At 39.9% G+C, this 19,710-nt stretch overlaps 1 protein-coding gene across 2 annotated transcripts in view; it reads left to right on the forward strand.

Moving 5' to 3' along the window:
- The window catches only part of GART (phosphoribosylglycinamide formyltransferase, phosphoribosylglycinamide synthetase, phosphoribosylaminoimidazole synthetase), a 32,870-nt gene extending 13,811 nt beyond the window's left edge, over positions 1-19,059 (forward strand). For both annotated transcript variants that reach the window (XM_041735055.1, XM_041735054.1), the window contains exons 11-22: positions 1,255-1,486; positions 3,481-3,575; positions 3,957-4,066; positions 5,054-5,252; positions 6,542-6,793; positions 7,033-7,185; positions 11,932-12,138; positions 13,181-13,318; positions 15,605-15,735; positions 16,298-16,439; positions 17,631-17,746; positions 17,836-19,059. In XM_041735055.1, coding sequence (XP_041590989.1) covers positions 1,255-1,486; positions 3,481-3,575; positions 3,957-4,066; positions 5,054-5,252; positions 6,542-6,793; positions 7,033-7,185; positions 11,932-12,138; positions 13,181-13,318; positions 15,605-15,735; positions 16,298-16,439; positions 17,631-17,746; positions 17,836-18,027 — 1,967 coding nt within the window. In that variant the 3' untranslated portion in view covers positions 18,028-19,059. The remainder of the gene's footprint in view (positions 1-1,254; positions 1,487-3,480; positions 3,576-3,956; positions 4,067-5,053; positions 5,253-6,541; positions 6,794-7,032; positions 7,186-11,931; positions 12,139-13,180; positions 13,319-15,604; positions 15,736-16,297; positions 16,440-17,630; positions 17,747-17,835) is intronic.
- The last annotated feature ends 651 nt before the right edge of the window (positions 19,060-19,710 follow it).

The raw sequence follows: 19,710 nt of genomic DNA on the forward strand, positions 1-19,710 counted from the left end.
ACTCAACAGACTGAGCCACCTAGGTATCCCTGATTGACTTTTAAAATGAATAGAGAAGGAATAGAATCAAGATCACTTATATTGGTGAAATTTCCCTAAGATTGAGGTGACAAGTATAATAGTCATTTCTGACACAGCAGATATTGTGTCAGATATTCCAAATAACAGGAGGTACTTGGGTACTTATGACTGAATGCCCCTGTGTTATAAAGACATTTAGAGAAGACTTATATTAACAAATCACCAGCTAGGATGCTAAAAGAGAAGTGGTGACCAAATAGGACAGACTTTAAGTGGGGTGGGGGTTTTTTTGGTTTTTTGTTTATTTTTTAGTTAAGAGGCTATCTTTGTGTAAACTGCCCATGTTGGTTACTTGAGAATATAAAAAATATGGTCTAATAATATTTAAGTGTAAAATTATATATGAGAGCTTAAGAATAATTCAAATGAAAATAAAACTGGGGATTTTAGACTGGACCTAAAACCAAATTTAAATCAAATTTGTCTTAAGATTTTACAATTGTTATATTAGGGAAAATATTAAGGATGTTTTGCATTACAGTTTTTCTGTTTATTTAAAGAAGAAAGAAGGCAGCTTGTATGGCTGTGATAAAAGGAATCCTTTAAAAAAAAAGGGAATTCTTTTAAGTAAAAGATGTGATCAAGTACAGGTTTTATTCATTGATTTTAGTTTTTTTTGTTGTTGTTGTTTTGTTTTTTGTTTTTTCTTATCTCCCCTTTTAAGTTGTAGTTTTTAATGTCCTGTCTGGAGAGAATAACTATACAGCTGACCCTTAAACAACAGGGTTTGAACTACATGGGTGCTCTTAAACATGGAGTTTTGTACAGTACTATAAATGTATTTTGTCTTTCTTACGACATTGTTAATAATATTTTCTTTTCTCTAGTTTATTGTAAGAATATAGCATATAACATACAAAATATGCATTAATCGACTATTTATGTTATATTGGTAAGGCCTCTATTTAGCAGTAGGCTCTTATTTTTTTCCTCCCCCATTGAAACAATAGATCTTACATGAGGTTTATAACACAGGTTAAGGATAATGCAGTTATCACCTAGAGCAGAACAGGCTATTCTTAAGAGAGAGGGTCTATTTGCTATCTTGTTGCTTTATTCCTTCCTGTTAGGATTCTTGTGAAGATTCATTTAAGTGAAATAAAAACTTACAGAAATTATAAGCCACTTTAGAAGTGTAGACTATTGTTATGATGTAAATCTGCTCTCTTATAGGGTTTACTGAGGCTCACGCTTTAGGACTGGAGGTGTTCCATGCAGGCACTGCCCTGAAAGATGGCAAAGTGGTGACTAACGGAGGTAGAGTCCTTACGGTAACAGCAATCCAGGAAAATCTCCTCTTGGCCCTTGAAGAAGCAAAGAAAGGACTATCTGCTATAAAATTTGAGGGAGCCTTTTACAGGAAGGACATTGGCTATCGTGCCATAGCCTTCTTCCAGCAGCCCAGGTAAATTACTGAGGTGGTTCTAGCACAACTTCAGAACTAGCATAGCTTCAGAACTGGTATAAATGGCCATATAGAAAATTCTATGAACCTATACTAAGTCATTTCAATAATCTTTTCTCTCTATGGGACTGACTTTAATTTGCATTTAGTTTGAGTCAAAACTAGTTACAACAATATTCAAACGAAACGGGAAAAGCTTCATGGTAGCTCTTTTTTGTTTTTTCTCAGTTTAGTAGAGTCCCAGTAATGTTAAGGACTTTTTTACATTGTATATTTAAATGTATACAATCATTTGTCCATTATTCATCAATAAAGATGGGGAAAGGATTTTTATGCCTTGAGTTATCATATATTTAAATATTTACTGTTGTATTTTTATCTTAGTTCCTGGTTTTGTCAAAGAATTCAATTTGAAAATATTGGCCATCTTCCTTTGCAACTTAATTGATTCTACTGTAAATTTTGACAGTCTTATTTTGTTACTGTCTTTATTACTGAAATGTATTTTTCCCCTTATTAATTTGTTAGCACAACTATTCCTTTGTAAATTCAATAAACTATTAATTGCAAATGTGGGTGTTTTGATTTCTTAAGTATAGATCACAGTTATTATTGTTCGTTTAGGTCATCCATGAGAAATAAATTAATTGAGAGACACAAAGATTTTATTTATTTATTCATGAAGGACACAGAGGAGAGAGACAGAGGCAGAGACATAGGCAGAGGAAGAAGCAGGCTCTATGCAGGGAGCCTGATGCGGGACTTGATCCCGGGTCTCCAGGATCACACCCTGGGCAGAAGGCAGGCATTAAAGCACTGAGCCACTCAGGGATTCCCGAGAGACACATTTAAAGTTTAAATACTGGGGCAGCCCCCGTGGTGCAGCGGTTTAGCGCTGCCTGCAGCCCAGGGCATGATCCTGGAGACCCTGGATCAAGTCCCACGTCAGGCTCTCTGTATGATGCCTGCTTCTCCCTCTGCCTGTGTCTCTGACTCTCTCTCTCTCTCTCTCTCTCTGAATAAATAAAACCTTTAAAAAATAAAAAAATAAAGTTTAAATACTAGAAATTTTTAGGCTTCAGAACATTAAAATACCATGCCAAAGTTTTATTTTTTGTTTTAAAATAACCAGATTCCATTGAAATGACCAATTATAAGAGCCTGGGATCTCAATACTAATCTGAGCTCATTAAAGATGAAGAAAATGAGAGGTCACAATACCAGCTGCTGAGAAAGGTTTTTTTTAAACCAGTAGAACTTTGTTTCCTATCTGAGCATGAGCCCAGGTTGCTAATTTCATTGGAGTTAATTGCTAGAGCTTTCAACTCTGTTGGTACCCTGACTCCTTGTTTCTAATAAAATTTCATAGTTCTTCATGTATCACTACATCCCAGGAGGCCAAAGTACTCATTTTTGTAAAGCAAGGCTACTGAATTCCCAGTGTTGTTCATGAGCTTTCGATGCACTACTGCAACATGTTGGCCCTGTTTAGAAGGGAATGATGCACTATCATCTGGTTTTGCTTTTTCCAACATGTTTTTATTTTGTTTCATGCTAATTTCAGCCATAAGGAAACATACATAGTTCTCTACTGCAATAAGAGCCCAGTTTCATTATTTAGGAGTTTCTTTGTAGAGTGCGTATAATCCTAATTTTCACTTTTTTTACTCCATTTTGGCATTCCTTTCCTTCCCATACCAAAATTGAACAGAGAAATGTAGGAAAATATCAGTATATCCAGCTACCTGTGAGAAGTACTTCTAGATGAAATAAGTAAGAGAAGTAGTTCTCAACAGTGATAATACAATGGAGTCCACTAGGGAATTCATTTTAATACATTTCAATTTCTAGGCCCTGCCCTTTTCAAGTTAAAATCCAAATCTGTGGATGGGGCCTGGCACATTCAAAGATACAAAAATCATCTTCCGTTTCAAGTAATACTTTAAACAATTTTCCCTGGCATTTGGGTGATGTGTTTTTGTTTAAATCTTTAGGGGCCTGACTTACAAGGAATCTGGGGTAGACATTGCAGCTGGAAATATGCTGGTCCAAAAAATTAAACCTTTAGCAAAAGCTACTTCCAGACCAGGTAAGTCAGAGCCTGCCCTTTGCTGGTTCATTAACTGTGACAGACATTGTGAATTGATTTGGGCTTTGTAGTTCAATGAGGAAAATGTGTCAAATTAATGCTAGGTTGTTAAGTCTTGCCCTGTTTAAGCGAACCCCATAGTCATCTGCTTTTTTTGTCTCTAATATTAAGAACAGCATTTCTTATCCTTATTAAATTCAAAAAGATTATGTCTGCCTCTTTCATACATAATTACTTTTTTGATCATTTCTTTGAGCACATTGTATTCTTCCCCATTCTCAAGAAAGACATATCTTATTTTTGCCATGCTTAAGAAGTGTTTGTATATCCATGTTTAATCTATTAAAATGCAGCAGGTAATTAGTTTCCTCTCCCCGTTAGGCTGTGATGTTGATCTTGGAGGTTTTGCTGGTCTTTTTGATTTGAAAGCAGCTGGTTTCAGAGATCCTCTTCTGGCATGTGGAACAGATGGTGTTGGAACTAAACTGAAGGTAATCAGACACCTATGTGATTAAAGGTCTTTTATGAATGATAAGAGAATTTACCGTATATCAATACATATTTTCCCCTCTTGACATATATGCACCAAAGAGAAATACTCCAAATAACCATAAAACATGGTTAATGTTTAAACCATAAAACATAATGTTGTTACAACTATATCTGGCTGGAGGATTATTGGAGGGAATTAGATGGTATACTTTGGGTGGCACATGGGTAGTTTCAGTTGGTTAAGCATCAGACTCTTGATTTTGGCTCAGATCATGATCTCAGGGTCTTACTCTACAGCCCTGCATCCAGCTCCATGCTCAGCTGGGAGTCTGCTTGAATTCTCTCCCTCTGCCTCTCCCCCAACTCATGCACACACACTCCCTCTTCCTCTCTATATAAATAACTGTTTTTTTTTTTTAATGGGACACTTGGGCAGCCTGGGTGGCTCAGCAGTTTAGCTCCACCTTCAGCTCAGGGCATGATCTTGGAGACCCGGGATCAAGTCCCACGTTGAGCTCCCTGCACAGAGCCTGCTTCTCCCTCTGCCTGTGTCTCTGCCCCCCTCTCTCTCACTCTCTCTCTCTCTCTCTCTCTCTCTCGGTCTTTCAGGAATGAATAAATAAAATCTTTTAAAAAAAAAAAAAAAGGACACTTTTGGGAGCACCTAGATGGCTCAGTTACGCATCTGCTTTTGGCTCAGGTCATGATTTCCTGGCTCTCTGCTCAGCGGGGAACATGCTTCTCCCTCTCCCCCTGCTCCTTCTCCCCTGCTCATGCTTTCTCTCACTCACTCAAGATCTTTTTTAAAAATTTAAAAATCGGATACTTTTCGGTCAAGTGGTTTATCAGAATTTAGTATTTTGTCTTTAGGTGTTTAGAGCAGCTAGCCAAATAGCAGTAATATTTATTAGCCTCCATTGATAAACTGACAAGGTATGATTTGGAGTTTATTCTCTTATGTGGATGCTTGTATTGTGCTTCTTTAGATTGCCCAGCAGTGTGATAAACATGATACTATTGGTCAAGATTTGGTTGCAATGTGTGTCAATGACATTCTAGCCCAAGGGGCTGAGCCCCTTTTCTTCCTCGATTACTTTTCCTGTGGAAAACTTGACCTCGATACAACTGAAGCAGTTGTCACTGGAATTGCCAGAGCTTGCAGAAAAGCTGGATGTGCTCTCCTTGGTATGACCATTTTAATCACATGTCCTTCCTGTATTTTAACCCTGTGTATAAATGTGATCAGTACCAATATAGCTAAGAAGAAAAACTGTAGGGGCACCTGGGTAGCTCAGTTGGTTAAGCGTCTACCTCCAGCTTGGGTCATAGTCCTGGAGTCCTGGGATTGAGCCGCCACATTGGGCTCCCTGCTCAGCAGGGTGTCTAATAAAAAAGAAAAACTATAGATGACACAGTGAAGCAAATAAAATAGAGGTAACATTACTTGAAAACTTAGATCCTGATGCCTTCAAGCCCCTCCTCAAGGGTTTGTCCCCCAGACTCCTACTCTTAAACTGTGAGCCAGGCCTTATCTTTCTCCCTGATCTTTACCCCTTCCTCCTCCTGGCCTGCAGCAGAAGTAGATGATTCATGACATTCTAAATCTTAAGCGTTATTTTCCAACAGAAATTATGAATAAAATGTACTTAAGATTTACAGGAATATTACTTAAATATATATGGGAACTTTGAGCAAAATGAATTTACAGGTTGACCAAGCAATAAAACTACCTCTTTTGTATATCAACCATTTCTGTGGACACATCTGTCCCAAAAGCCAAAAATACCTTTTAACCATCTTTTAGGACAGTTTATAATTTGGAGTCTGCCTTTACATAGGATCACAGGGACACTGGGTGGCTCAGTGGTTGAGCGTCAGCCTTTGGCTCAGGTCCTGATCCTGGGGTCCTGGGTTTGAGTGCTGCATCAGGCTCCCTCTTCCTATGTCTCTGCCTCTCTCTCTCTTTGTCTCTCATGAATAAATAAATAAAATATTTTAAATATAAATATATATATATAAATATATAAATAAATATATATATATATATATACACACACACACACACACTGTATTTAGTCAGGCCTTGCATTTAAGCATGACTAAATCACTTCTCTAAGACTGTACCATCATCTGGAATATACAGTGATTATAAAAAATCAAATACAGGTGAAAGCATTTCTAAAATTAAACTATAATAGAAACATTCAAGCAAGCATTCGTTCTTTAAAGAGAATGTTGTTTGGAGGTTACACTATCCTTTCAGGAAATTAGTACTGTTTCCCTTAAAGTCATGCTTGGTCAAAAGTTCTGTTAGGCAACTAATAGAGTACATTTTTTTTAACGTTTGCAGAATATAGCCACATGTGTAATTGTTCATAAGAAGAGTAGGGGCACGAGTTCCTGGTGTCAGTACGTCCTAGACAGGTTTATAAATATTATGCCTTATCATGGTTCTCATTTTATTGTCCTGCCAGGAGGTGAAACTGCAGAAATGCCTGACATGTATCCTCCGGGAGAATATGACCTAGCTGGTTTTGCCGTTGGTGCCATGGAGCGGGATCAGAAACTTCCTCACCTGGAAAGAATCACTGAAGGGGATGTTGTTATTGGAATAGCTTCATCTGGTCTTCACAGCAATGGATTTAGCCTTGTCAGGAAAATTGTAGCAAAATCTTCCCTCCAGTACTCGTCTCCAGCACCCGATGGCTGTGGTGACCAGACCTTAGGTAAACATACATTTAAATTCTCCTGCTTGGAAACTTGAGAGCAACACTTAATGGGTTAGTCTTTTATTAGTTAATTAGAATGGAATAAATTACATTATCCTATGTTTTCACTCTTTGGACATTTTCATAGAACTGGCATGTCTGCAGGGTCAAATCATTCTGTATTTCAGAATTGTTTTTTATATATGCTTTGGTTTTACATTTGTAGGCTAAGTTTGTCTTATCTCTCCAATACACAGGGGACTTACTTCTAACTCCAACCCGAATCTACAGCCATTCGCTGTTACCTGTCCTACGTTCAGGACATGTGAAGGCCTTTGCCCATATTACTGGTGGAGGATTGCTAGAAAACATCCCCAGAGTCCTTCCTCAGAAATTTGGGGTGGATTTAGGTAAGATTACTAAAAGGAACTTCTCAGAAAACCATTCAGAGGAAAAATGTATTATGGAAGAAAACTGTGAGTAGTCAGTACACATATAATTATGTATATGGAAAATTCTTAATTATTGGGGTTTCTCAGAAAAAAATGAGGCTGACCTTTCTCTTTCTGCTATTTTTTTTAAGATTTTATTTATTTATTCATGAGAGACACAGAGAGAGGCAGAGACACAGGCAGAGGGAGAAGCAGGCTCCATGTAGGGAGCCCGACATGGGATTCGATCCCAGGTCTCCAGGATCACTCCCCAGGCTGAAGGCGGTGCTAAACCGCTGAGCCACCTGGGCTGCCCCTCTTTCTGTTTTATTAACCACATTTATAAGGCATAATATTCTCTCATATAGTTGACTTACATAGATGAAGTGTGATGGGGAGTATGAGGGGTTGGTATCCAGGGGACCCAAACAACAGCATAGAGAAGGGAGACAGATTTGAGAATCACTTTGTGCTTAGAAGGAAAAAGAAGTCTCAAGTTTCTAGTTAAGCAAATGAGTAAATGGTAACACCCATAACACAGCATTAAGAGTAGATTTGGAGTAGGAAGTGGGAATAGTGTTTTTTGTTTTTTTCCCAAAGATTTTATTTTTTTATTTTTAAAAGATTTATTCACTTTTTAGAGAGAGCACGAGAGTATAAGGGAAGGGGTAGAGGGAGAGAATCTCTTTTTTTTTTTTTTTTTTTAATTTATTTATGATAGTCACAGAGAGAGAGAGAGAGGCAGAGACACAGGCAGAGGGAGAAGCAGGCTCCATGCACCGGGAGCCCGATGTGGGATTCGATCCCGGGTCTCCAGGATCGCGCCCTGGGCCAAAGGCAGGTGCCAAACCGCTGAGCCACCCAGGGATCCCAGAGGGAGAGAATCTCAAGCAGACTTCCTGCTGAGCATGGAGCTGGATGCAGGGCTAGATAATAAGACCCTGCGATCATGACCTGGGCCAAAATCAAGAGTCAGATGCTCAACCGACTGAGCCACCCAGGCGCCCGTATTTATGTGTTTTAGAGAGAAAGAGAGCATGAGTGGGTACAAGTGGGGGGAAAGGCAGAGGGAAACAGAATCTCTAGCAGACTCCGTACTGAGTGTGGAGCCCAAGGCAGGGCTTAATCTCACAACCCTGAGATGACCCTGATCTGAAATCAAAAATCAATCATTAAACCAGCTGAGCAAAAAAAAAACAAAACAGCTGAGCCACCCAGGTGCCCCAGGAATAGTGTTTTGATTTTCAATGTTTATTTTAAGGTATCTGAGAACACAAGTTGAGATCAGACGAGTTAAGTTTCGTGCTCATATGCAGATAGTAATAGTTATAGCCAAGAGAGTGGAAGCAACTAAAAGTGGTTTCTCAGTGTTCTGTCCACTTTAAAGATCAACAGAGGCCAAATTATTGGAAAAGAACAGTCGGAAGCAGGGAATGAACCATGTAAAAGTATCATGAACTCAAGGAATAGAACACAACACTGGCCAGCACTCTACAGCATAGAGACCTAGATGAGAACTAGAAATATTAAAAAAAAAAAAAAAAAGGCGGGGGAGGATCCCTGGGTGGCGCAGCGGTTTAGCACCTGCCTTTGGCCCAGGGCGCGATCCTGGAGACCCGAGATCAAATCCCACGTCAGGCTCCCAGTGCATGGAGCCTGCTTCTCCCTCTGCCTATGTCTCTGCCTCTCTCTCACTGTGTGACTATCATAAATAAATAAAAATTTTTAAAAAAAATTAAAAAAAAAGAACTAGAAATAAGCCAGTATAATTCAGAGTCAGCTCAGAAAGTATCTCAGTGAGGGTAGATACCACCCACCCAATGATTGTGGGGGGAATGAGTGACAGAGATCTAGAGACAGTGAATAGAGGTTGTTATTTCAAGAAAGTTATTGGTAAGAGGGAAGGGGGGATTATTACTTATACTCAAGGCAAAATGAGCAACTAGGTTTTTCCTCCCCGTTTTTATAGCATAAAGAGACAGGAACTGCTCCATCTATCTCGGCCAACCAATATACATGGGTTTGAGAAAATAGAAACCATAGAAGTTCACATAAAGTGGTCCCTTTTCCCAGTGAAGTAAGAAGGGCTTAGTGAGATCAGCAGTCTGAGTGAGGGCTTGAGGAAAGAAGTAAATAATAAGGTAGACTAGATCAGAAACAAGAATGAGACAACAAGCAGTACTGAAGGTGAAGGTGGAGCTGGTTGTGTGATTTTTCTCCCAAAGTAAGAACTGTGTCACCTTGAAACACAAGCAACAATAAAAAAAATTGATTGGTTTGATCCAGTTGGCTGGCCAAGTGGAGGGGTCACTTGTGAGGGGAAGCAGCTGTGGGTACAGGTGAGTAGATTTGCAGAGCCAACAGTAGAGTCAGAATACATGGAGCTAAGAGAGAATCCAAAGTCAGAAATAGGTCGTGATTTAGAGTTGATACCGCCATCTTCCCCAATAGCAACTGTGGTTGAGTCACACAAATGTCCATATCCCAGTAAAAAGGAGTTAGGCCCTTACATCAGCCTCTGAGGTTTCTTGCATGAATCCTAGTTGGACAACAGATTTAAGTAAACAATTTTCAACATTAAAGTTGCAGCTGGTTACATTACTCATGACTTGTCTGTTCATTTGTAGAAACTAGGCTCTTAGCCTGTCAGTATTTGTTTGCTTTCAAATACTTTAAATGAGTTTGCTAAAATGAAATCATAGTTTGTAACCCTGCCATTTAATGTATCATCAATATCCAGCAGTCATAATAGCATCATTTTTGAGGCAAGATTCCTTTTTTTTGATGCATATACCACTATTTGGTTTATGTTGCTGTTGACTTTAGACTATTGATACCACAGTGAACATCATAGTAGCTAAATATTTTGAGCTCAGCTTTTAAGAATGGACATTTCCCAGCTAGAAGAAATGAAATTAAATCTGATAGAGGAGAAGGTTCATAGACATGTGATGCTTTTTAAAAATTTTAATCAACTCTAGAGCATTAAAGAACTGATTATCCAGGGCACTTGGCTGGCTCAGACAGTAGAGTACCTGACTCTTGATCGTGGGGTGTGAGTTTATTCAAGGCTCATGTTGAGGGTAGAGTTTACTTTAAAAAATAAATAAATAGGGATCCCTGGGTGGCGCAGCGGTTTGGCGCCTGCCTTTGGCCCAGGGCGCGATCCTGGAGACCCGGGATCGAATCCCACATCGGGCTCCCGGTGCATGGAGCCTGCTTCTCCCTCTGCCTGTGTCTCTGCCTCTCTCTCTCTCTCTCTCTGTGACTATAATAAATAAATAAATAAATTAAAAAATAAATAAATAAATAAATAAATAAATAAATAAATAAATTTAAAAAATAAAGAAACAACTATCTTTGGGGATCCCTGGTTGGCTCAGCGGTTTAGGGCCTGCCTTCGGCCTAGGGCCTGATCCTAGAGTCCCAGGATCGAGTCCCACATCAGGCTCTTGCATGGAGCCTGCTTCACTCTGCCTGTGTCTCTGCCTCTCTCTCTCTCTCTCTCTCTCTCTCTCTCTCTCTCTCTCATGAATAAATAAATAAAATATTAAAAAAAAAAAAAAAAGGAAAGAAACAACTATCCAGCAAATAGACCAAGTTAATAAGGGGAACTGATCATTAACCCTATTATTTAATAAAAATCTAGGCTCAGGGACGCCTCGGTGGCTCAGAGGCGAGTTCCTGCCTTTGGCTCAGGGCATGATCCTGGATTCCCAGGTTCAAGTTCCCCATCAGGTTCCCTGCATGGAGCCTACTTCTCCTTCTGCCTGCGTCTCTGCCTCTGTGTGTGTGTGTGTGTGTGTGTGTGTCTCATGAATAAATAAATCTTTAAAAAAAATAATAATTTCTTTAAAAAATCTAGGTTCACAGTGGCTTCCCTATTTTATGAGCATAGAAAATATTTAATTATTTTCCAATTCAGATCCCATAACTTATAGATTCCAAAGAACTATCCAAGTATAAATGTGTGTTGTGTTTATGCCTTTACCTTTAAAAATTTTATTAAAGTTTTTTGTTGTATTATAACAGACCTAAATCTAAATTTTAAAGTAAATACATTAAGGGGTGGTGGCTCAGTTAAAAAGTCTGACTCTTGATTTTGGCTTAGGTTGTGATCTCAGGGCCTAGGATTAAGCCCTGTTTTGGGCTCTGTGCTCAATGGGGAGTCTGCTTGTCTCTGTGTGGTCCCCCCACCCACCCACCACAACTACCACCACCATCATGTACTTTCTCTTTCTCAAATAAATAAAACCTTTTAAAAAAATAAAGTAAATATGGTTGGGCATATTTTGATTTTAACCTTTTATAAATTGTATGACTTTTTTAAAATAGTGGATACGTTTCCTCTAAGTCTGTGACATAAGCCACCTAGTTTTGTATCACACCTAGAGTGCATTTTGTTATTGCTAAGACCCAGCTTAACATTCTCAAACCTTTACTGGAATTCAGCTGGTAACAATTCCCCATTAGGGAATTCCTAAGAATCTAGTTACTTGATGCAGTACAAGACCTCACTTAATAGTGAATACTGGCCAAGTGTGTCGGCAAAAATGTTCTTGATATCTGCAGTACAAGTGAATCCCCCCCTCAAAACTGTGAAAGGCCAACATATAGTTTTACCTTATATAAAGTAGCAGTACTGCTTGTAATCTCCACAGCTTTATATATGTGCATACATTACAGAGACAATAGGTTAATCAGACAGTACTTGCCTGTTTTCAGATGCCCAAAGCTGGAGGGTCCCCAGGATCTTTTCATGGCTACAGCAGGAAGGACACCTCTCTGAAGAAGAGATGGCGAGAACATTTAACTGTGGAGTTGGGGCTGCCCTCGTGGTATCAAAGGATCTGACGGAGCAGATTCTGAAGGATATTAAGCAGCACAAGGAAGAAGCCTGGGTGATTGGCAAAGTGGTGGCATGTCCTGAAGGTAATTGCTCCTTGTGTAGTTGCTCTTAGGTATATAATCTCAACTATAACTCTGCCCTGCCTCTGCAGCTGTACCCACCTTTTATTCTAGCTATGGCTATATCAGCTGCCTTTACACAGCTATAATATGACAACAACCCCAGCTCGTAACACCACATTTCTCTTTATTTCTGCCTTAGGGCTCTGACACCTCCGTGTAGTCGTCACGTATGCACAACTACACCCCACAGGACAAGCCTTAACCAATAGAGTGAATAAGACAGAAGGGAACAGTTCTGAGACAGGGTCTTCATGGGTTTTTTGAAAGTCCCAGTGGAATCAAGCCCCAGTTGCACACTGGGGTGACCAGTTTAATAACACACTCTTATATTTGGCTCTCCATATCACTCTTCCCAGATCCTCACTCTGGTTTCCTGGGATCACTTCCCAGAGTCATCTTCCCACGAGCAGGACCTGGTCTCAGGCTCTACTTTGTAATTCAGCTCAATTCAGGGAGTAGTGAAGGGAGCACCCTGACAAGTGCTGTGTATACTTAGGACTCTGTTAGAAGTACTAGAAGTTAGCAGCGTGGCTAACTCAAATTAGTGAACAGAGATGCTGGCTTGCCGATTATGTCTGTGTCTGCCTTTCATTCCTTTATTGTATAGGTTTCATTTTCAGGCCAGTTCTCCAAATGCCAGGATGTCTTGAGCCCACATCCTTGAGCTCATGTTGCAATAGGAAAGAGAGGCCCTCTCGTCCTCCACATCCTCTCGTATCAAATCCTTGAATGGCCCCGCTTGGGTCACATGCCTTTCCTGAGGCCAGGAGATAGTGCCGTCCTGTGGCTTTTAGTGGAAGTAGGTAATTATACATGTTCTCTATCAGAAAGTTTTTATGAGTGAGTAAAATTAAGTGGTAAAGCCTGTTCTTCATTTTAGTCCTTGTATATCTTATTTTCAGAATAAAGTGTTCTCAAGTTCTCATAAAATACTTTGCTTTCCATTATTACTGTTAATTCACTGTTGTTCCATTCTTATTTGTTGGGTGTGTTTGAAATGCAGGTTCTCCTCGTGTGAAAGTCAGGCATCTGATAGAAACTATGCAAATAAATGGGTCAGTATTAGAGAATGGCACCCTGAAAAATCATTTCTCTGTTCAACCAAAAAAGGCAAGAGTGGCTGTCTTAATATCTGGAACAGGTGAGATGTGCCTTCTTCTTTACTATGAGGCTGTAGAAATGCCCTTTCCTTCTCCCTTCTCCCCAGCCTCCTTCAGATTGTGAGGACACCGTCAGGAGAGCAGAGCAGGGGGTCAGTAAGAAGTGTTATTCTGTGTCCTCAGTCTGTCCACTTTTGGAGGGCTTCTGAGACACCTAAAGAAGAGAAGAGGGTATCAGGAAGACACTTGAAGAAACAGAAACCAGAAAAGACAAAATCCAATTTTCGTATCCTAGCTTTCTAGTTGAAAAGTCTTAAAAAACAGCTGAGGGTTTTTTTAAGAATAATATGAAATTTAGGGTTGCCTTGTGGATGGGAGGGGTAAAATAAGAGCATCATATTCTCTTAAGAGATGGAGATAGCGGGGATCCCTGGGTGGTGCAGCGGTTTAGCGCCTGCCTTTGGCCCAGGGCGCGATCCTGGAGACCCGGGATCGAATCCCACATCGGGCTCCCGGTGCATGGAGCCTGCTTCTCCCTCTGCCTGTGTCTCTGCCTGTCTCTCTCTCTCTCTGTGTGTGACTATCATAAATAAAAAATTAGAAAAATAAAAATAAAAAAAAAGAGATGGAGATAGCATGTTTTTCTCACTATTGTAAGTAACATTGTTGTGAACATTTTTGTAAAATATGCAGTACATTTCTAGGTATATATCTGATTATTCCTTTAGGATACATTCCTGAAAGTGTAACTGCTTTCCAAGTCTATGTTAAAGTTTCAATATACTTTGGGCCCAAGTTGATGGTAAAGCAAAGAAGCTATTATAAGGGTCATAGTGCTTTCTTCTTAAGAGGGTTGATTTTTCAGGGTAACTGGCTGACTCAGTAAAGCATGTGGCTTTTGATCTCAGGGTTGGAAGTTCAAGCCCCACCTTGGGTATAGAGATTGCTTTAAAAACTAAAATCTTAGAAAAGAGAATGGGGGTGGGGGTAAGATAACTAAGTGATGGGCATTAAGGAGGGCATGTGATGTAAGGAGCATTGGGTGTTATGTAAGACCAATGAATCACTGACCTCTACCTCTGAAACTTCTAATATACTATATGTTAAATAATTGAATTTAAATTTTAAAAATGGGGCAACCCAGGTGGCTCAGCGATTTAATGCCACCTTCGGCCCGGCACATAATCCTGGGGACCCGGGATCGGGATCAAGTCCCACGTCAGGTTCCCTGCATGGAGCCTGCTTCTCCCTCTGCCTGTGTCTCTGCCTCTCTCTCTCTCTCTCTCTTTCTCTCTCTCTCTCGCACTCTCTCTGTGTCTCTCATGAATAAATAAATAAAATATTTAAAAATTTTTTAAATAAAATAAATTTTTAAAATGAAAAACAACAAAAATGAAGACTAACAAAAAATAAAAATTTTGAGAGAAAAGCAAAAAATTAAAAAAATAAGAGTTGATTTTTGTTGTTAATTAAGCTGCCTCTTCCTCTCTAGTCAGGTTTTTTTGTTTTAAGATACTATTTATTTCTTTGAGAAAGCATGAGAGGGCAGGGGCAGAGGGAGAAGCAGACTCCCTGCTGAGCAGGGAGCCTGACTCGGTTGTGACTTGAGCCAAAGGCATACTGTGCCTCCAGTCAGTTTTTGTTTTTTTTAAGGTTTTATTTATTTATTTATGAGAAACACACACACACAGAGAGGCATAGAGACACAGGCAGAGGGAGAAGCAGGCTTCCATGCAGGGAACCTGACGTGGGACTCAATCCCGGGTTTCCGGGATCACACCCTAGGCTGAAGGAGGTGGTAAATCCCTGTGCCATCCAGGCTGCCCTCCAGCCAGTTTTTTTTTTCTTTTTCCTTTTTTTTAAAAAAAGATTTATTTTTATTTATTTATGATAGACATAGAGAGAAAGAGAGGCAGAGACACAGGCAGAGGGAGAAGCAGGCTCCATGCCGGGAACCCGACGCAGGACTTGATCCCGGGACTCCAGGATCCACCCTGGGCCAAAGGCAGGCGCGAAACCGCTGAGCCACCCAGGGATCCCTCCAATCCAGTCAGTTTTTAAATCATGTTATATACTATTACTCTTCTTGGTCATGAGATATGATTTTGCAGGAGCCAATTACATACCCTCAAACCAGGAGTGCCTCCATTTTAATAAGCTATTAATCCATTATCCCGAGAGAAAGGAAATTTAAAAGCTTCACATGTTTTGCCAGTCTTTTCTAAGACATTTATTCAGAAATCTTGACCATTCACTATGCAAAATAGAACTTTTTTTTTTTTTTTTTTTAAGAAGCATGAACTTACGAATATGTTTCTCTCTTTCAGGATCAAACCTGCAAGCTCTTATAGACAGTACTAGGGAGCCCAGTAGCTGTGCACACATTGTTGTTGTTATCTCCAACAAAGCTGCAGTGGCTGGTTTAGATAAAGCGGAAAGAGCTGGAATTCCCACCAGAGTGAGTTATTTTGAAAAGTGTCTTTCCTGCAGACTGTATGTGTGTATGTATGTGTATATGTATGTATTTATTTATTAATTTTTTTTTTAAGATTTTATTTTAGTTATTCATGAGAGACGCAGAGACACAGGCAGAGGGAGAAACAGGCTCCATGAAGGAAGCCCCACATGGTACTCAATCCTGGGTCTCTAGGATCATGCCCTGGGCTCAAGGAGGCACTAAACCACTGAGCCACCGGGGCTACCCTGCAGATTGTATTTAAACTCAAACCTCCAAAAAATAAAAAAATAAAAATAAAATAAATAAATAAATAAATAAATAAACTCAAACCTCCCACCCTCCCTCCAACAAGACCTCCATCTGTAGGACAACTTATTTTTTGGATTTCTGGATTGGGGTATATGCTAGGCTTGCCTTTCTACTTCATCCTTCCCATGTTTAATTCCTTTTATCAGGTGTGTCTTCATGAGAAAAAAGGAAGGTACAGTCAATGTACAGATTGAGTTTTAAATCATTTTTGGTAATTCATTGAAAAGATTGTGCTTATCTTTTTCTATTACAGGTAATCAACCATAAATTATATAAAAGTCGTGTAGAATTTGACACTGCCATTGACCAAGTCCTTGAAGAGTATTCCACAGACATAGTCTGTCTTGCAGGATTCATGAGAATTTTATCTGGCCCCTTTGTCAGAAAATGGGATGGTAAGCAAAAATTATGTGACACCACATTGAGAAATCAACTGAATGCAGGCTACAGGGTCGTTAGCTTTCCAAACAATCCCATTTAAATATTTATTGGGCCATTTTAACACAGGTCATAATTTAATTTCCTTTCCTCAGCTCAGAGGATGACCCAATGATCATTAATTATCCTGCTCTTTTTATCAGTTTTCTTGGGCCTACTGTAATTAATCGTCTTCTCTAATACAGCTTAGGTTACTCACATTACTAATATTTCATATTCAGAAGATACATTTTTACTTGTTTAGAAGCAAAAGAAAGTGATTCCTTGAATCCCAAAATAAAGAGTCCATCTTTTCCTTAGGAAGTGTAGACCATAGCACCTTTTAAGATTTTATTTAGTCAGAGAGAGAGAGGGGGGAGAGAGGGGCACAGACACAGGCAGAGGGAGAAGCAGGCTCCATGCAGGGAGCCTGACATGGGACTCGATCCTGGGTCTCCAGGATCACTCCCTGGGCTGAAGGCGGCGCTAAACTGCTGAGCCACCTGGGCTGCCCATGTTCCTGCCCTTTCCACTAAAATTTTGACTACATCCTATTGTCCCTTTTTGTGCACATGTTTCGGTGATAAATGATTCTCTTTCCAAAGAGTTTATGTTTTTTTCTTAAGTGAACATGGTTAGATAAAATACTTATGGATAATATAAAACTGGCAATGCACATGGAACTAACTAGTATCTTGCCAGTGGACATGCCACTTCATAGTTCGAAGTCAAGCACATAGATACCGTGCGAGAATCTCCTGTCACTCCCTAATAGGATGTACTAGTGACAAGCCAAATTTTCTTTGAGAGCTCTGTGATCCACAGTTGATCCCCCTCTCATCCAACTTTCAGTCACTGCAAGTACCTATTTCACATGGGTCCCTTTGCTGTAAAAACAACTGATTCGTTTGTTCAGGAGAGTTCACTCGACATTTAGTACCTAGAGTCGTTGCATGGGTCTTCAGTTGTGAAAGGCAGGAACTTGCTGCTCCGGGCCTCTTGGATGAAAACCTATATTCCCTTTACTTCATTTCTGTCTTTTACAAAGAAACACCCATCCCAGAGAAATCCTGCTCCTCCTGACTCCTGATTCTAGACGGAAAAACATTCCTTGGGTAGAGTACACAGGATTTTAAAATTCTGACCACTGTGTTTTTATTAATTTCCAGGGAAGATGCTCAACATCCACCCCTCCTTGCTCCCTTCTTTTAAGGGTTCAAATGCCCATGAGCAAGCCCTGGAAGCTGGGGTCACAGTCACTGGGTGTACTGTGCACTTTGTAGCTGTGAGTATGTCTCTTTCTAACAAAATATTATTAGTATCTATATGTACTAGGTAGAAAGTAATGTTCAAAATTTCTGCTTCCCTCTCCAGGAAGATGTAGATGCTGGACAAATTATTTTACAAGAATCTGTTCCAGTGAAGAGAGGTGACACTGTTGCAACTCTGTCGGAAAGAGTGAAATTAGCAGAGCATAAAATATTTCCTGCAGCCCTCCAGCTGGTAGCCAGTGGAGCTATAAGGCTTGGAGAAAATGGCAAGATCCGTTGGGTCACAGAGGATTGAAACCTTCCAATTCGGGAATAGGGCCAATTCTGAACAAAGTTTGAACAAAAGCTATTTGCATGGTGAGTTTTATCATGGACTCAGCTGAGAAGAACAGCTGCTAAAAAAGAGGCCCTCACCTTCACCTCTGGCCATTTTTTTTTTTTTTTTTTTTAATGAACAGAGATTTGTTAAAAACAAGACTGGTACAGCCTATCTAATACCTGTGTGTGTCCCTTCCAGTGGTCTTTCAGGGTTTACCTGTTCCAGACCTTCTTGTTAAAAATCAAGTTGGTCATTCAGAATTCCTTTCACTTTCAGCCAGATAAGATACCAAAGCTCTTTGTCCTTCTTAATGTTAACCACCTCCATTTTTTGTAGTTATATGTTCTCTAGTATTTGAAGAGTTAACCAACAAGACTACTAAGTTAATATCTTTGCCCTGTATTATGTATCTGTACTGGTTTGAATTGAGACTTCTCTATGCTAATTATCCTAAGCATAATTTAGTGTCATAAAATTTGTGTGTCGCTCTCAGCTCTGAGGGATAGTGTACTTTCTGCTTTGAAATATTATTAAACATCCCTCTGATTATTGACAGTTTCTTTACTACCCAGATTTTAGCTTCACAGTGATTCTACAGATTGTCAACATTCATACTCTGGTAACTACTAGGTTAAAGAGAGTTTTGGAGGCATCTAGATTCAAACATAGGACTAGGGCATGTTACTCATTCTCTCTGTCTCTGTCTCCCCATCTACTAAGGTAGGCAAATACCTGTTACGGCTGTCTTGATAATTATGTTAATGTGTGTGAAATGCCAAAAACCATGCTTAGCATAGAGTAGGCACTCAGACGTCAGCATTTATTTCATAGTTCTTCCCAGTTACAAAAGCTATGGTAATTTAGTATGATTTCAACAAATATATCTTGAACATAAAATTGAGAATGGTGATAAATAGAATATTGGAAGTATGGTAAGTATGTTTGGGAGGAGTGAGAGCAAGTGGAGAGCAATCTACCCAGACTAATAAAGAGTATAATGGCACTGTGTGTGTTTTCCGCTCTGGCCATTCATTTCCAATCTGGATATGCAATCCTGGACCTGGGAGATCTGGGTTGACATAGTAGGCACATGTACATGACCCCAAGCTTGGTACCACATTTCTCTTCTCCTGTAGCAGAGTGAACAAGGAATGGCCCAGCAGCCCTAAGGCAGCCAGCTATCCTTAGACTCCTGGGCAGCCTCCAAGCTGATGTGACCTAAGCATTGCCTGCCCAACAGGAGTGTACCTTACTGAAAGGATATCCAGAGACCCTGTTCAAATCTCCTGTGGAGTTCAAACTCAAGACCTAACAGCAGAGCAGTCATTTTATACAGAAGATGTAAATTGTAGCCTTACAAAGGAAAGAGTAGGGAGTTAAGGGGAGAGCCACCTTCACTAACCACCTAATCACTGCCTCTGATGCAAGTAGGTTTGCCCAGGCCTAGCCCAGGTGGCTGGCCAGTGATGTCCCCTTTACTCACACTGAATAGTCCGCCACAGTCATCACATTGGAGGTTCAGGTGGCATCATTTCACATGGGTCCCTTTGCTGTAAAAACTGATTCGTTTGTTCAGGAGAGTTCACTCAACATTTGGTACCTATTACTTACATGCCAAACATTGTCCTATGACATTTACAGAAAGTTAAAAGATCTAAC

Source organism: Vulpes lagopus, chromosome 20 (assembly GCF_018345385.1).
Source record: "Vulpes lagopus strain Blue_001 chromosome 20, ASM1834538v1, whole genome shotgun sequence".
NCBI classification, from domain to species: domain Eukaryota; kingdom Metazoa; phylum Chordata; class Mammalia; order Carnivora; family Canidae; genus Vulpes; species Vulpes lagopus.